Source organism: Alexandromys fortis, unplaced genomic scaffold (assembly GCF_014885135.2).
Source record: "Alexandromys fortis isolate MF-2015 unplaced genomic scaffold, M_Fortis_MF-2015_v1.1 scaffold_37, whole genome shotgun sequence".
Taxonomy (NCBI): domain Eukaryota; kingdom Metazoa; phylum Chordata; class Mammalia; order Rodentia; family Cricetidae; genus Alexandromys; species Alexandromys fortis.
Genome location: NW_026067914.1, coordinates 1,164,794 through 1,183,833, shown reverse-complemented (window position 1 = coordinate 1,183,833; position 19,040 = coordinate 1,164,794). Strand labels below are relative to the sequence as shown.

Here is a 19,040-nt window from a genome sequence, read left to right as displayed (position 1 = left end):
TGTAAAAACTCCGAAGCTTGGAGGCTGAAACCATTCCATTAGAAGACCTTTATCAATCCCCAGCCTTTGCCAATGTCTTATCATCCCTCAGCTATCAAAGCATTTGACACTTGAATACTCAAATCACTACTTCCACCACAGTGCCCGTAATTATGCCTACTTACATGAGACTCTACCTGTGAGGTCAAGGTGGCACAGAGAGAGATAGATCTAGCATACCTAAAAGCACAGTGGGCACTACTTATCTGAGACAATGTGGAGGAAATTGATACTTTCTGTTTTCTTCCTGGCATCCCAAGACATCTGACTGCACGGGAGATAGGCTGTAATACCAGCTCTTAACCACTTTGAACGCGGCAGCTTTCTCAAATCCTGGCACTTACGCTTACAGGTTACAATGCACAGGGACAAGTATTGTGAGAGCCTGAGGCACACCTTGGATCGGATCTGACGTCAAAGGGAAGACATGCACAGATTTTTCAGAGAAGACGTACGTAGATGTGAAGTAGGTCGGCCTTCTTCAGTGTTCTTTTACTTTTTAGGGGTTAAGTCTGACACATTTGAAGGTACATATTATTTGTCAGGAGTGAGAATTAGCTTGAAGCCCTTGTATTTGCATTTTGAACTCTAACCCAGAAGATAGCTATTTCATCCAGTCTTGAGGAATAAATATGTATATCTGGTAACACTGTTTTTTTTTTTAAGTCAAATTTTGAAGCATCTACAGCTTACAATTCTTTTTTCTTATTCCTTCACTCTCTTTTTAAAGCTTATGAATTAGAATTAAATGTATGTGACTAATTAATTATAACACAATGGTTTACCCAAGGGCAAAGTTAATTTCATATACTTGACGACCATATGTGAATCCTTAAAGAAATGAAGGATGACCCTGTTTCATGGTGATAACAAGACAGTGAATAAAGAATCAAGGTCTCACTGGTGACTTTCTGTGCATGCTCTTTGGTCTCTATTAGTGGCACACATGTGGTCTTTGCACGTATTGACTGGGGGAGTCTCCCTGGGGCTCTGGGACCTGACCTGTCACACCTGATGGTCTTTATGTTGTCCCAAAGGGATGAGTGTCTCTGTAGTACCTTGTTTTTTTTTTCTGAATGAGCAAGTCAGCAGCTTGAGTCAAAATACTGTGCTTGACGATTTGCTTTATCAATATACAGTAAAAGCTTAGAAATAATTTAGAAAACATTAGTCTAAGAAATACTGAGGTGATTATTTTTTTTTCTCCTCAAATTCAAAGCAGAAGATGACATCCTCACAAAAGGTCTTTAAAATTACCCTCTTGTTCAGAGTATCCCCATGACTTACAGCCCACTCCGTATTTGTGAGATTCTTGCACCTTGTGTGCTGAAGTAGTCAACTTTTATTCAAGTTGTTAGCATACTGATGGGGCGCTGAGCAACAGAGGAATGAGACAGTGGTGGAATGCAAACAAAACGCGGTTCAGTTAAATTGCATTCTCGTGGAAGGAAAAGTACTGTGGAACACCCAAGCTATTTTAGAAAAAAAACGAAAGGCAAGGAGGTGTAGTTGCTGTGGAAGAAAGCCTAACAATACCTTAAATCTACAATCTAGTTTTAATCTTATTTCTAGATTAAGAAAGTGAGAAAAAAAAAAAGGTTCACATAGAGAGCAAAATGCAGGAATGCCCACCCTTTGGAGAATTACATTCTTATAGGATTTACTCTGTCCTACTGTGCTTCATTTTCATCATAATTAAGATGGTAATATTACTGTAGCCCAAAAGTTTTCTGAACATAAAAATATCCAGATTATAAGAATATTGAACACAATGTTATTGGATGTATGGGATACAGCCACACGAATATGTATGCTGTAAATACTATATATATATGTATATATATAAAATGTCTGTGTATATCTAATGTATATGTTTATGAATATGTATGAAGGTTTAGTTTTAGCTCCCTCTCACACCTCAACCTTTGTTCTTTGGTGTATCTCTGTCAGTCTCCACCTCTGTTTATAAAGAAAGAGATTGAAGGTGAGAATTTTTAGCTGGAAAGCAAAGCCTGTCACTCTTTTGTTTTGGTTACAGGTCTTTGACTACTGAAGTATTGGGTGGTTGGTTAAAGGTTCACGCTGTTCTTTGACCTAGTCTCTGAGCAGTAAGAACCTTTGCTCTGTATGTCTGACAAGAACACTCATCGAACAGGAAACCTTTGCCTAGGCTCCAACAGCAGTGACAGAATAGTTTCATCTGCAGGCCTAATGGGGTTCAAGGGCTAGGAGCTCCTCTAACTATCTGTGCACAGTCGTTTTCAGTGGTAGAAAACATCAAGTAATGGTGCAAGCCTTGCTTCAGTAGAAAGAATGACTGAAATGAAATACAATGGGCGGGCACTATGTACAGTACATCACAGTGTAAGTCTTTTGAGATTTTAGACAATATACCAGATCAGTTTATAAAACCTCTCCCGAAAACCCTGACTGTTATTTGTTTCATCCCCTTTATTGGGAAGCATTTCAAGAGGGATGGTTCCAATGGTTCGGAAGGACTCAGGGCAGGGCATATCACACATCAATATTTTCTCTACTGATATGTAAGAATAGAGGACTAGCAATAATGATTCCAGGGCTGATCTATCATTGTATTTTAAAATAAACATATACATTATTTTGTACAAAAACATAGTGACCATTAATTTTTGACTTATTGGGAGGAATTCATGAGTTGGTTTTTGGTTACCATTATTTCCCAATTTTTATCTCAAGGGACACATGAGAGATTATGAGAAGGGCACTATTTAAAGTTACACAGGTGTCTAAAAACAACGCAACTAAAATTTTTTATGTATAATAATAATCACAATTAGTATTTAAAGTTTTAGATAATACTCAAGAAACCAACATGCTTGGTGTATGTTGCAGCTTTCTATGTAAACTAAAATATTTAGTCTGTTCCTTAGGGCATAAAATTTAAAGTTTTCTTAAAATAAAGTACTTTGCACTTGTAAATTTCAACAGCAATGAATATTTGGCCCACATTTACTTAGTCTCTTGTCAAGTCTTAATTATTCTTTTATCTTACACCATTGGTCTTTACTTAAAATCATTAACAGAATAATTGCTTTTGAATTTACTGTAAATTGTTGTGAAATGTAATTTGGTATAAAATGTTATAATAAGTAAATTATGCTTTTTTGTGTGTCTTGAGGTAGTAACAATCATCTCCTTCAAGTGACCATGACTGATATTGGGCCATACTTCATAACCTCATACATATGAAGTAAAACATAGTTATTTCTTCCTCTTCTTCCTCTTCTTCTTCTCCTTCTCCTCTTCCTCCTCCTCCATCATCATCTTCATCATTATTATTTATTGTTTTATTTTATTTCAGCATGTTTGCTTTTGGTTATATTTGCTTTTGATTATCTCAATTTTGGCAAAAACAAAAAAGATCAAAATAAAATCAAGGCAGAGTCACTAGAAGGAAGGAGTAGGAGAAAAGACATATCCCATGCTATTGCCAAGCCAAACACACAAAAGGCCACACACCTGAGTTCCGAAGCTCCTGACTGCTGAATTGGTAGAGAAGGTCATACTTGCCCCCCAGGGAGCCTGAGGTGAAGTAATGGGTCCCGAAGTCATCGAATATCCTGCTGTAGGAAGCTGAGTTGTATTCTAAAGGCAGATGGAGAAGGGCTTTCTGAAAGACATCTGAAAGCTGCAGGTCTGTGCTTTTCATCGTGAAATTTAAGACTTTTGTCACTTTATGGATCCTAACAAAGCTAGAATCCTAAGGAAAAGGGGCAGAAAGCATAAGAACAAAAATGAAACTAAGGAAATGGAGACAGAGATGCGGAAAATGTGAGGAATCTATTCTTTAAACATCATCTTTTCATTAGCTCCGTTTCTATCACAGGATGAAAATAATTTCCCTCTATGGCATGTTTTCACATACGAGCCGCCCTCCGGTGTCTTTGCCTGCCGTGTTCAAAGCGCTAATCACACGAGACTATCTCAGTAATGTTCACCATGTGGCTTCGGCATGCACTCTCCACCAAGGAAGAGATCAGTGATCAGAAACATTAGTCTTTATGACTGTGTCTGTACACAGCTGCACCATCAGTGAGATTCCATTTGGAGTGCCCTAATGCTAATAGTTGAAAATAATAAAAAAAAAAAGATTAAATAAAGATTGAACTGGGGGGCTGGAGAGATGGCTCGGAGGTTAAGAGCATTGCCTGCTCTTCTAAAGGTCCTGAGTTCAATTCCCAACAACCACATGGTGGCTCACAACCATCTGTAATGAGGTCTGGTGCCCTCTTCTGGCTTGCAGGCATAAACACAAACAGAATATTGTATACATAATAAGTAAATAAATAAATATTTAAAAAAAGACTGAACTGGAAGTGTTGTAGGTGATAATCACTAACTACAAAGACGCATTAAGTCTATACATTTTAGCTCTCTATTGCCAGATGAAGAAAATATGCAAATTCACACCCTGCCCTAGAACACCACATTTTCTGTCACTAAGTAGTGAAATCAAACTAATTCTTTATATTCTATTTCTGCCACTCATATGCAAAAGAGGGAAGGGTTTTTTAATTGTTTTTTTTTTTTTCAAACACTTCTGCTTGTTTCTTCATTTCTTGTTATCTAGGTTAATTTGAGGTTAAACAGTTGATTCTGTGTTGTGGTCTCATTCCTTTACATTGTCCCATCTAACTACTGGCATTTATGAGCATATTCAGGGACACTGTGTTTACAAATTATGTATTTTATCTGATCTCTCGAGTCTGACAAATTATGTTATGTAAGCAATGGTAACAGAATAACTAGCGTATTTTAGCAAAGAGATTTTGTTGCAACTGTTAATTATAAAATAGCCTTTTAACGGTACGCTATAATTATGACATCAAAAAATGCGAATGCAACAACAAAAAACATTGCAAGGATAGAAGAAAGCTATCGTTTACTCTTTCTCCCCGCTCTCCAGTCTCTTCTCTTCGTGTGTTCTTGACTTCACTTTAGTTTCTGTTCAGTTATGTCAGATGCACTGGCTACAGAAGCAATCGAGTCAGAGAACGACTGCTCCTTTGTAAGCTTGTGTTTCAGTGTGTGCCCATCAACTCTATTTGTGAACACTGATACTGAATTTTGTCCACTAGCCCCCAAACTTGGAGCAACTCTGTTCTTTTGCTAAGAGGCAAGTATCGTAAAGTAAGCTTTTGGAGGTTCAATATTTGTAGTTTTCTTTATGGAACCAATCGTGGGAAGCATACGCTCAACTTTAATAGCTCAACGTAGCAGAAGCACAGGCATGACCCGCTGTAACTGTGTGAGGGCCGGAACCGGCTAGTTTAGACCAAGAAGTTATAGTACGCCAGGGTAGTAAGCAATAGAAATACATTTTATCAATTCGTGAGTTCTTGCTGGGCTTGGATTGTATTTTGTGGTTTTGTAAAGTAAAGAAGATAATCACCAAGCCTCACGGAATTGATTACTGTTTGGCTCTGAAGCAATTCTCTGCCCAGGGAATAAGCTTAGTCAGATCTGGAATTGACAAAACAAAACAACAGCACACATTGGGTTCAAGGGAAGGGCCTGGATCAATTGACAAGTTTCTGGCATGTCTCAGGATTTGCACTAAGGAAGCATTTTCTCCTTAGGTCGACTATAATAAAGACATGCTCTGTTCAGATGGACTCTATCTTCTATGTCTGTCATGATATTGGGCTGAGCCATATAAGGGTGACAATTTTAAGGCAGAATAGTTGAAAAGTAGCAATTTCATGCAGAATTTTTAAAGGTATTTTAAACGTAACAGGAGAGTTACAGCCCATGAGATCTCAATATATTATGATTACATCAAGACCTGCATCACGTACACACCAATCAACACACCCAAGTGTGAATGGGGTAAATTTTACGAGGCCATACCCCTTAGATTAGGATCTATAGGTAATCAATAATCTATAGGTATGGCTGTTAAGAGAATGAGAATCAGTTTTCTCCAGAAATGAATATCTCATAGGCTATAAAATCTCAAAGTATCAGCTCCGAACATGTCTGCATGTGGGCAGTGTTAAATGGACTCAGTAGGTTAAATTCTGTGTGTGTGTGAGTATGTGTGTGTGTGTGTGTGTGTATAATAATAAATAAGGAAGAAAATGCCTTGAATTCGAGAGGGAGTAGAGTGGCAGGGGAGGAGTTGGGTGCAGGGAGGAAGGGTGGAAATAATATAAACACAATACTCATATTTAAAAGTCTCAAAAGGTTTTTTAAAATGAAGAAAATACATTAAAAATCAAGGCAGTCTAAAAAATAGCCCACCATTGGCAACATCATAATAAAACAAAATCTTATTTTATTTATTTATTATTAACATAAGTTATTAAGATAACTTATTTTATTTATTTATTTATTTTTTGTTTTTCGAGACAGGGTTTCTCTGTAGCTTTGGAGCCTGTGCTGGAACTAGCTCTTGTAGGCCAGGCTGGCCTTGAACTCCCAGAGATCTGCCTGCCTCTGCCTCCTGAGTGCTGGGATTAAAGGCATGAGCCACCACAGCCTAGCTTTACTTTATATAATTTCTAGATGCTTAAAAAAATAGCTTTCCCAGGGGGCTAGAGAGAGGGCTCAGCAATGAAGAGAACTGGCTGTTTGTCCAGAGGACCCGAGTTTGGTTCCAGCACCTACATCTATTATATCAAAATTGTTGGTCATTCCAGTTCAAAGGGTTCCCACACCCTCTTCTGGCCTCCATGGGTCTCCACATACACGTGGCATATACTTAAACATACATACATGTAAATAAAAAAATAAAAACGAGCCTTAAACTTTATTGAAAGAAAAAAAAATCCACATTGACCACAACATGGGACAGAAAACTGAAAATAAAACAAACCCAACTCTCACAGCTCAGTTCATAGAAGGGAAGGTTTGTGGTGCAATACCCCTTTCAGTTCTAAAATGACAGCTACAAAAAGCGAGTCTATTTAAGCACCTCTTAGGAGTCCCACATGTATAGACATGTTCAGCTTCTTGTTGCTTGGGTAGGCATTAATTCTAAGGAAGAACGCATGATGGGGAGCTCTTTCTTACCTTTCTGTGGGAGGCTTGAATGGCTTCCTTGATGGCGAAGTTATGTTGGGTTCTGTCACTTTTCGTTGAGGAAAAAAAAATTGGCACAAAGATAGAGTCTTTCTTCTCAGTTGACGTCGAACCTTTTTTATTTTTCTTCCTTCCAAAACTGACTAGATCTTTGTAGAAATCTGTTTTAAAGTCATCTTCTACAGTTTGGACCTGGCCAGCAGAATACATACAAAATAAAGCATTAGTTAGGGAGAGAATCCGGGTTGGTAGATGCAACACTAATGAGATGCCGTGGATAAACGTAGGTCTGGAGAGGCAGTATTTTAGGCAGCTTGATCAGTGAAAGAACACAAAACCTGAGACTTGCAGACGATAAGCTGTGAGAGCTAGTATATATGTATGTGTGTGTGTGTGTGTGTGTGTGTGTGTGTGTATGTACGTAAGTATACACACACACATATAATTTTTGACGGGCTATTTAAGAATTTCACATCATGCACCCTGTTGCCACTCTTTTCCCAATCCTCGTCAGTCCACTCCTCCACCCTTATGACCACCGCCCCTGCTAGAAGAAGAAGAAGAAGAAGAAGAAGAAGAAGAAGAAGAAGAAGAAGAAGAAGAAGAAGAAGAAGAAGAAGAAGAAGAAGAAGAAGAAGAGGAAAAAGAAGAGGAGGAGGAAGAAGAAACAAACAAGAGTCCAATTTGTGTTGCTCACATGCTCACTGGAGCATGGGCAGACTCTTGGTGGCCAGCCCCTTAAAGAAAACTGAATCTTTCCCCAACCACAGTCCTTCTAGGAGCCATCAATTGGAGAGAGCTATGCTACAGTATCCTTGTCATGGTTTTAATAGTTATCTTTGATGTCTTCCTGTCTAGGAGGTTACTTTTGGGGGGTTGGGGTTGTAGGGGTTGTCACAGAAATCTTCTATGTCCTTTTTTTTTTTCAACCTTGAGTCTGCAGTCATCAATGCCACTGTAGCCGTAGCTTCCTCACCCTTTACAGTCAGCGCAGTCACAGATCATGGACTTCCACATGGTTTCTGGTGACCGCACAGACCACAGACATCCTCATGATCTCCAGCAGCAACACGTGCCCTGGACCTCGACATTTTTATAATTTTACGTGTATGAGCATTTTGCATGTGTGTATACCTGCACACTGCTCATGTGCTTGGTGCCTGCAGAAATCGGTCACCATCTGTCATGTAGTGCTGGGAATCAAACTCGACTTCCTGCAGGAGCAGCAAGTGCTCTGAACCATCGAGCCATCGCTTCAGCCCCCCAAGAAGGCTATTTTTGCATATCTTCATTATACAGAGTAAAGTGTTTCTTTATGATATTGTCAATGGTGAGGCCGAGTTTTAAGACTGCCTGTGATTTTAGTGTGGTGCTGGATTTAATTTAAAGTATTTTTCAGAGAGCCACTACTGAGGCAAAAGAGGGTGGGAAGAGATTCTGTATGACCTTATCCCCATTAAGAAGAGAGAGATGGGATGTAGGATCATGGGAATGCCACTCTGTAAACTGTGAAGTTGATTTCTGCTGAGGTTATTGTGGCTACGACTGCTGTTGAAAATTGCATATTTAAGAGTAAGCGTAAGAGTAAGTGTAAGTAAGAGTAAGTTTTATTTGGGAATTAGAAAAGACCCTCTAGTAGAATATCACAAGCAAATCTTTTTCTTCAAAGCCTCTTCAAAATTGTGTACCCTAAGAATATTGTTATTTGTCTTCCAGAGACATTAGAATGTGGCCTTCGTTCCTAAGTCACTTTCCAAACCCAATAGTGTATATTATACAGTTTTTAAAATTGAGTTTACTAGATTGGAAAGTGCCTGTATTTAGATGTCATTTTTATTTTAAAACATTACATTTATGTATGCGTGCAAGCATTTATTCATTTATCCTGTGTCTATATGTGTGGGCAGGTTCATGTCACAGTACACATTTAGACATAAAGGACAATTTACAGGAGTCTGCTTTCTCCTTTCACAGTGTATGTTCTGTGGATTGAACTTAAGTCTTTGGACTTCGGCAACAAGCACATTTGCCCATGAGTGCTGCTGTTGGCACTGAAGAAGTCTTTTTAAAGCAGTATTGACATATTTCTTACTGAGTACCTACTACCATGAAGAAAGCCTCACAAATTGTTAGGTTCCGAAATTCTCCTTAGCAGTCAAATCTGCAAGGAAAAAATGTGATGACTAACATAATGTATTTTGCATTTTTCTTATTAAAAATCAAAAAAGGTATTGGTTACTATCTTAGTTACTGATCTATTGCTGTAAAGAGACACAATGACTAAGGTAACTCTTATAAAAAAAAGCATTTAATTAAGGGTTTGCTTACAGTTTCAAAGGTTTAAGCCATTGTCAGTCAGGCATGGTGCTGGAGAAGTAGCTGAGAGCTACATCCTGATCTGCAAGACACTGAGCCTGGCCTGGGCTTTTGAAACCTCAAAGTCCACCCCTAATGATGCATTTCCTTCAACAAAGCCACACCCCCTAATCCTTCTAATCCTTCCAAACAGTTCCATTCCCTGGTGACCAAACCTTCAGGTATATGAGCTTAGAAGGGCCATTCTTATTCAGACCACCACATTCCCTTCTTTTTGGTTCCTAGGTCACTATCCAGCACTGCCCTCTGGTGCTCATTACCATACAGGAAAACTAGCAAATCAGTAAAATAGACAGGAGACAAGCCAATGTGTTTTATATTCAGAACTATCATGTTTTTTGTTGTTTGTTTTTTGGTAAGAACTTGAGACTATTTTTACATCTGTCTCATGGTTATCTGAGTGAAAAATCTATGGTAAGAGAATATTCTCAATAAATAATCCATTTTTGGGTATGAACATGTTTTGAAGTTATATGTTCATGGAGTACAGATGTTTATTTGATGTTGGGTAAATTGGTTACCTTTTTTTCCTTCCTCCAGTAAATAAGTGAAAATAATACTGACCTCATTGGGTTTTAGAAGGATTAAATAGAAGCATATAGTGTGTAATGTTTGCATAGCCACCACACTACACCGCCATACCTCGAAGTTAACAGTTTCCAGATTGGCTGGAACACGGTATGGATTACTTGCTCGAATACTTTTGACAGTTTTACATATTCCTCCATTGAAAGAGTTATCAAGGACATCTCCTCTGGGCTCTCCTGCCAGAATATGAAACCTGGAAACAAAGCAATTTTCAAGAATTCAATAGATGTAGAGCAATCTTTAAAATTTACCTTACTTATATGAAAGAAATTCCTTTTCTTAGACATTCTTGACTTCTGACAAATGACTCCAAGGGAAGGCTCACTTTTTCTTCTCTGTGATGAATCATTTGTAAAGTACTGGCTATCCTAAACTCAGCCCCATTAACTCAAAAAGTTCTGGGATTTTAACATGAAATAAATTTGAACTTTCAGTTTTTATCATTTATAAAGTTGATACAGACAATGGAAGCATATTAAGGTAAGTAAAAGAAAATTGATAGAGAGTAAATTATGAAATAGTAATATGGAAACAATAGTATTGTAATAATAGTTCTATATTGTGGTATAATTACATTTAAATTATTTTATTTATCAAATGTTTATGTATCATTTATTAACCTCCTATGAAACAGGAAATAGTAAGTGATTTACAAACATTAAACAATTTAACATTTAATGACTATATTTTATAGATAGGATTATTTATACTTATTTTACAAATAAAGAAATTGAGGCACTAAGGATTAGCTGAGCTAAATTCATGTATTCAAGAAATTATTAATAGCTTGAGGAAATTTTTCATTTATCTCATATAGTCTCCCAGTTTCTTAGAGAGGTTAATACATATTATCTGAGTAAACAGGTTTCTGATCAAAACTTTGGTAATGTTGCATTTATGTAGATGACCAAAATGATATTTATAAAGATTATGCTAGAGTCTTTAAAAATACATTAAGTTTCCATATATGCCTGCTCAGGTAACCTTGTCTTCCAGCTCCAGAAAGGTTATCTTCTATTGTCCACATGTGGCCTGTGGTTCATGGATGCTCATACACACACACACACACACACACACACACACACGTGCATATATAGGCACACACACTTACATTCACATGCACACACATACTAAATATATAAATAATTTTTTAGAGGCCAGAAAGTACCACTAATGACTTGAAATAAGTGACTGCCATATTTAAAATAGGATTGCCTCAGTAACATGCTTCCAACACTGAGCAGTAATTAAAGGTTTGCGTCATAAAAATGTGTAGGCAAACTGAAATGAGACTGATTTCTCAATCAAACATAACAATGAAAACATAAAACATTGTAGTCACTCTGAAAAATTAGTATAAAATGTTCTAAAATTTTATTCGGGTGATGACTATATAAATCTGTGATATACGAAGAAATTATAGATTTGCAGTGTCTGAAAATAGAACCATGCTCTATAGTCCAGCCTGGCACCCTGCAACTCAGGATTTTTTTTTTGTGTGTGTGTGTGTGTGTGTGTGTTTTCTCAACTTGTGATATGTATGCTTCAAAGACTGAATTGTACGGTAGATGTGAAATATATCCTATATCTTAAATGTTATCTTGAGGAGGAATGGTTTCTATGGGTTCTCTAAGATGCACAGCACACCCAAACAGCTCCAAGTACAACTTGAGATTTGCATTTATTCATGCTTGAATTTCTATCAGTGGGTATTTGAGTGGAGAATTATGGGAAATTGATTTGGGAAGAGCTTCCTAAAGAACTCAACAGAACAAGCACAAGTGTCTGTGATGCCTATATTTGCATATCATAAGTTAAGAAGGATGCCAGAGGAGTAAAGAATGCTTCTCAGAGAGCTGGCGCCTGCTATGGATCTGTATCTGTAGCCAGGGAGAAGGTGCTAGAGAAAAGAAAACTAACTTCCTGGTCGCCAGGCATCTGTGAAGCTGCTTGTGGAGTTTAAAGGCAGGATTTTTATGAAGGTCACTCCACCAGAGCAGACCTGAGGAATCTTTTGTAGCTTGTCATGGCTAGCTCTGTCAGCTTGACGTAAACTCAGTGTCACCCGGAAAGGAGAAACCTCAGCAGAATTTCCCAGGTCAGGTTGGCTTGTGGCTTGGCTGTGAGGCATTTTCCTAATTGCTATCTGAAAGAGGAGGACACAGCCCATTGTGAGCAGCGCCATGCCTGGAAAGGCGAGCCTGGGCTGTATGAGAAATGTCTCTGAGTGAACTGGCAGGCGCAAGGCGCAAACAGCGTTCTTCTGTGGTTTCCACTTCCGTTCAAGGTTCTTGCCTTTAGCTCCTATCCTGGATTCCCTCAATGATGGGCTATAACGTATAAACTAGATTAGACTCTTTCCTCTCAAAGTTGCTTCTTGGTCAGAGCTAAACCAACTATGGAGAAGATTCTAGCTCCTGTATTTTCAGTCTTTGAGATGTATATTGACCCCCATATTTTTGTGTTTTAAATACTCACCAGCAATGAACGCTTTAGCTTTCTAATGTGTTGCTTTATTTCATCGTTTTTTTTTTTCTCTGTGCTGGAGGAACTGGAATCTCACATATGCTGGGCAAGTGGCCTTGTGCTAGTTAAAAACACATCAACTAAAAGATAGGCATATGCACACATACACATGGCCAAATGTATTTATATGTACGCTTTGGCTGAGCCTGATAAGAAAACAAGCCACGTGTTCGTATTGTTTGATTTTTGCTTTAGGTATGGGGCTTAGTGATGGATGCTGGGAACATAAGTATTGTTAATTTTTTTCTCTGAAAGATGTAAGTTTTAAAAACAGCCAGACGCCTAGAAGATATCTTTTGTGGGCAGAAAAATATTGGAAGGGAAAGGGAGAGGAGGCTGAGATGCTGGGGCCAGTTGATTAGAAAGAAATTATAGTAAATCTCAAGACTCTCTCCCTGGAGAGAAAAAGAGAGGACTGGCTGTCCTCAAGCCTGTGCTCATTTCTAAGAATCCTTGGGACAACAGCCCTGGCTGTCAGGAAGCCACAGTTTGTCTGCCAAAGTCCACGTAGCATGCGGTCCTCCTCATCTTAGCTCTGGAGACTAGACCCAAAGGCTAAGAGATCAGTTAGAATGTTCCCTACATCAGTCGGAACATTGCAAACTTTTGAAAATCTGAAACATTGTGGTTATCAGTGGGCATGTGGGGCTATGATTTTCTTGCAGGCAAAGGATAACAGGGAAGACATTTCTACACGGTGATAAAAAAAATATGTTAAAGCACTGTCATGGGCGAGAGAAGCAATTAGAAAGTCTGGGGCAGAAGGGCAGATCAGTGTGTCGTCATACAAGATACGCACGGGGAGACTGTATGTGACCATAAACAACTTGGCTCTGACAGTTAATGTAGAAAACTGTGTGGAATCCAATGTCCTCTACTACTTCGGACTAATGTCTTCTCTACTTCACAAGTATCATAGAGGCTGGCCCAATAGCTACTTGTTTTTATTATAAATCAAATGAGACTGCATTTCAGTTGTTTGTCCTTCAGACTTCAAAGTTCCACAGTATGCAACTGTGATGTTGATAACATCAGTGAAGGTGTTTTCATTTCTAAAATTAAATTAAAAACTCAAAACTTCATTTCGCATTCATGTGTGTGGTAAGGGCACATGAGTGCCACAGATACATGCTATGGCACACATATTGAGGTCAGAGGTCAATATTGAAGAGTTTGTTCTGGCCTTCCACTTCTTTTGAGATAGGATACCAATTGTTTCTGATTCTCGACTGTGAACCCCAAAGTATCTGACCTGTGAGCATCCAGTACAGGCTCCTGCCCCTGTCTGCACCGTAGTACCACAGGAGAGGAACTTGATTACAGTACACACTGCCATTCCAGCCTTCTTATGTGTGTTCTGGGGATCCCAACTCAGATGACCACACCTGGGCAGCCATTGCTTTTACACACTGAGCCATCTCTCGTGCCCAAGAGTTAAATGTTTTAAAATTCCAGCATGAAGCATCAGAACCTGACAGCCAATTGGCTTCTTTCTGACCCCAAATTAAAGGATGGGTTCTTCATCATGGGAATGGAGGACAAAGGAGATTATCAATTTTTCTTACATTTCAAACAACTGAAGTTAGTTCCATTCTCCTTGACTTCTTTCATATTCTCTAAACTATTTGAAAACATAGACATAGCATAATAAATGTAGATCCCCTTGCTAAATTGCCAGTGCCTTTCTGAAATAAAAACATCAGGATTTTAAGTCTCAGTCAACAAATGATGCATGCTCTTGGGTGTTTTTGAGTATTTAAGAGGGTGCTGCTGTGGAGTTAGAGAAACAGATTTGGTTTTGAAATCTGACCTTGAATTCTGGTACTACCATTCATGGCTTGGCAGACCTAATTAAATTTTCTGAAGTTCAGTTTCTCATTACTAAGGTGAGAAAAGATGATAACACAAGGTTGCCCTTCTGCCTGTTGGTTAATCACTGATTTACCCATAAATCACATTTTCTATGGGATGGGATCTCTAGCCACACTGACACACATTTTATTCTGTTTTTTTCTCCCACATGGTTCTATTTTTCCTGTATTTTTTTATGACTGCTTAACCCTTCTTCCTTCCTCCATCCCTCCCTTATTTCTTCTTGTTTTTGTTTTGAATACTTTATTATCAGAATTAAACAAAAAGACAAAACAATTAAAAAGTGAGGAGAAGGAGTGGATTTTTTTTCTCTGCCTTAAGACACAAGAAAAGGAAGAAGGAAAAAGCCGAGAGAGAGAGAGAGAGAGAGAGAGAGAGAGAGAGAGAGAGAGAGAGAGAATATGCCAGGTGGGAGAGGGCCAGTCAGGAACTCTAACTCTGCCAATGGCCAAGCTAGGGTTTGGCATGGATGAGGATGAAGTGACAGGGGGTGGGGGAGTCCAGTGCTCTTCCTAAAACAATTCTCACATTTGAAGGTGATGAGGAACTCTCTTTCTTTCCCCCTCTCTCCCTCCCACCTTCTCTTTCTGTCTGTCTTATTTTGTCTTACTCTCTCACACCAAAAAGATGGATTTTCCTGATAGGATTTTGACTTACAACACAACCATAAGCACTATTCTCTTTTTCCTGACCAATTTCCTCAGTCACCCAAATGTCATGCAGCAGTGTGGTGTTTATTAGCCATGAGTCTGGGTCGTGTGTGTTGTTGCTGGACTTCTCATTATCTCAGGAATACTTTTTCTTTCCCAAATGAAAACAAAAATGATGTTACATACCCAGTGCCCATCAGCTGCGCGCTAGGAATGGGAAGGTATTTCCGTGGGCATACTGTCTTTGTTCTCCCACAGTGCCTCTCGTCGGAATTGTCTCCACAGTCGTTTTCCCCATTGCATTCTAACTTTCTGGGAATGCAGCGCCCTGGTCAAGAAAGTGCACCACAGCGTCACCCACCCGCTATCAGCTAGGAAAGCATTCACTAAGGTGAAGCACAAACGCCTTATACATCAAGAGAAAGTTGAGGGTTAAGTAAGCATTAAATGAAGCAATAAACTGATGTCCCCTCTAGGGCTTGAGAGTCTAAGAGTCACCGTAGGACAGTTTAGTTGCTGTTGGGCTATTTTCAATAATAGAATTTTCTTCTCTGCCTTTTTCTGTTTGAAGAAGAAAATTTAAAACTACATTATAGTAATTGGTTTGAAGAAAGTTGGTAGTTGGTTCAGAATTTTGTTTTGATCTCTATGGCAGAGTCTAGATTACTTTTGTTTAAAACCCCTATAAGTATGAGCACACAAACAATCTACTTGTGCCAACAATACATTTCCAAATATCTAAAAGTTTTTGTAGAGAGGGAGAAGCCAGACACTTAACAGCCACCTCACGTACTTCTTACTGCAAATTACAAGGTTGACAAGTTTAGCCTGTGTCCAGTGTCTCACATGCAATCATTTATAAGTGATTTGACTAAATAAATGCTTGAGGGGGGAATTTGAGTATCTGTTGAATTAAAATTTTTATTGCTACAAAAGTCTCCTGAAAACACAAAGTTTCCCATCTTTTGGTTAAAAATTTCCCTTTAGAAGGTAAAGAATATTCTAAATAATTCTTTAGATTATTCAAGATCTTGTCTTATGTTCAGACAGCTATTATAATCATGGCCATGAGCATCATAATCATACAAAATTAAAAGATGGGCGTAGATTCTTTCAATTTTAAGATATAGCCTAGAGGAGGTTACTTTTAGAAAACTATATCTCTAGGGGTTTGTTGTATATTTTTGATCTTGATTTAGGTTATTTAACTTGAAACAAAGAAGAGTGTCTTTCTGACTCACGGTATATTTTTTAAATTCAGTTCTTGGTTCTAACAGATTGAAGAAGAATTCCTGTTTTGGGTAGTGCTTCCTTTCTATTTTCCTAGATAGTGGTACAGATACTCTTGGAGCACACGATTCTTTGCCAAGCTTTGATACTTCTAGACATTGGAAGGGACCTGCCAAAAAGTGCTGAGATGAAAGAGGAAAGACACCTTTTGAGTGATGTTTAGGAGGCAAGCTGGATCACAGCTGAGGATGACTATAGACAATACTGAATCAATGGAATAAAAAGTAGAAAGAATGCAGCTTTATAAACCATTAATATAGCCCATACCAAAGAGGGGCGGGGAAAGGCGAAGAGCAGTTTGAATGTTGCATAATCTATTGAGGTCAGTGCATACCTATGCAGTAATCCCCCTTTTCTGTGAAGAACGAGTTTTAAGACCCTCCCACATCCAAGACTACAGGGAGCACTAAACCCTGAATTCATATCGTGCCTATCTTAAGCACCTTGTCCAAAATTCATACACTTTGTCCAAAACTCCAGTTTGAGATGTGACAGGAAAGCTAGCGATAGTTTACTTTCCCCTCTTTACGAGTTAGTGACTGTCCTAGGTATGAGGATCCTCCGGAGACGATTTCCTTGATTCCCTCAAGTTGAGAACTTGCGCCTTGGCACTTTATGCTTCTCCTTGGCTCACATGAATCACCACTGCCACAACCTTGGTACTCTGTGGCCATTAATAAGGAAAATAAGGGTTTGTGAACAGGTGTACTGCTACAGCTCACTGGCGTGTTGATCTTATAACTGAGATGACGGGCAGGTTCCATCTGTTATGTATACGCTATAAGAAGAGGTGATAAATACACTGGAAAGGACAGAGTGGGATGGCACACAGTTTCCTCATTCCACTCTGACATGGAATTTAAAAGTTAACATCATTTATTTCTGGAAATTTTCATTTAACTGATATGTTCAATGTGTGTTGACCATGAGTGGCTGTAATCACTAAGTGAAGTTATAGATAAGAGGGTTGCTAGTTGAAGCCATATAGTCATCCAGAAGTTGTACACCTTCTTTTCTCCTTGGAATTTATGTGTTATATTGATTGTACATAATTTTTATAAACATATAAAAGGCTAAATAAATATATTATTCAGTGCTTGGGAGATAAGTTGGCATTGCAGCTAATGCCGTGGTAAGGCTGCCATGTATTGCCCTGCAAGGTATCCTGTCCTTTTGGGACAGGATAATGAATCTCATTCTTTGTTAAGTAAGGGACAGAGTGTCACCTCAAATCAATGTCCATCCAACCTCTCTGTTCATATTAGGTGATTTTTGGAAAGTACAGTAGCATATCCTTTTCAATGGAAACATTTAACAACCAAAAAAGCCAGTGCATCACCTATTCCGACAGGATGTCAACCACATTATTGCCAGGGATTTATCAACTGGTATCTATCCACTGGTAGCTGGAATATAGAGATATTGAACACTCAGGGTAATGTGGCTTGGGCAGCATAGAGTTCGGGCTCACATCAGCTTACCAACAATTACAGACATTGCAACAATTGGGATGTTTTAATTATTAATTTTATTACATTCTGTTTAATTAGTTTTTGTTGGAGGTGTGATGACATACCAGCCACGGTGGGCACATGAGGTCAGGAGACAATGTGCATGAATTGATTTTCTCTCTCCCTGCCATGTGATTCTCAGAGACTGGACTCTGGCCATCAGGCCACTGAAGCATCTAGCCCTCCCAATTTTTACACAGTGGCCGTGGACATAGCGCTGTTGACCTGGAAACCAGCGCCTGCAGTTGCTGACTTGTCTGAAATTAGCCATGGTATGCTAACAATCAGTGTGAATCTAAGATGTTTGCAGGCTTGTGAACACTTGATTTGTACCAATCTCTTCTATAACTAATTTCATAGGTTTATCATCTGTTAAAATGAGTCTCTCTCAGTTGTTCACTATAGTTACTGCATTGAAAACCTGAAATAGCTGCCTTTCAATTTTAAACTTGGATTTTAGGATTTTGGATATGCTGTGCAAGTCTGGATTATTCTCAGCCACTCCATCAAGGATTTTATTATCTCCCTGCCTACATTAACTTGTGATGTGACCTCGTCACTAAGGTACAAGATATACCCCCCTACACCCAAAACCTACCCTCTTTTCTGGGTTAGGAAAACCCTGACATCAGCATTACCATCTATATTTAGAAAAAATTGGCAAACATGAAGGTTGGAAGCAGTGTGTAAGGAAGAAGAAATTTTAGTTCCAAGGCCTTAAGTCAATTATCTATGCCATTTAAAATTGGCTAGTTACTTTTCTGTATACCCAGAGTACACAGAAGCAATGTGGGGTTTATCCCTTTGAAATTTATTGTTTTTCTAACTGAAAGTTGGATATTTATGTGGGAATTCAATGAACTACTATGAACTATGGTTTATATGCTAAAATTGACCTGCATTCATTTTTGTAAATAGAGTTTTACTGGAACACAATCATGCTCATATATTGATATAAGAGGATTGATGATCCAGGCCAATTGAGAAGTTTAACAACAAGATAATCACACATATCATAAAGCTGATATTGGTCATTTTGATGTTCACTAAAGCATTTATAAAAATTCAATTTTTACTATCCAAAGTGGTGGGAGTTAATGAGCTAGTAATTAACAGATGAGTATCT

The 19,040-nt window shown here is 38.5% G+C and overlaps 1 protein-coding gene across 1 annotated transcript in view; it reads right to left on the bottom strand.

Moving 5' to 3' along the window:
• The window catches only part of C6 (complement C6), a 61,383-nt gene that overhangs the window by 31,343 nt on the left and 11,000 nt on the right, over positions 1 to 19,040 (bottom strand). The window contains exons 5-8 of the mRNA XM_050138941.1: positions 15,300 to 15,441; positions 10,120 to 10,258; positions 7,093 to 7,293; positions 3,538 to 3,778 (exon numbers count right to left, since the gene is read on the bottom strand). Coding sequence (XP_049994898.1) covers positions 3,538 to 3,778; positions 7,093 to 7,293; positions 10,120 to 10,258; positions 15,300 to 15,441 — 723 coding nt within the window. The remainder of the gene's footprint in view (positions 1 to 3,537; positions 3,779 to 7,092; positions 7,294 to 10,119; positions 10,259 to 15,299; positions 15,442 to 19,040) is intronic.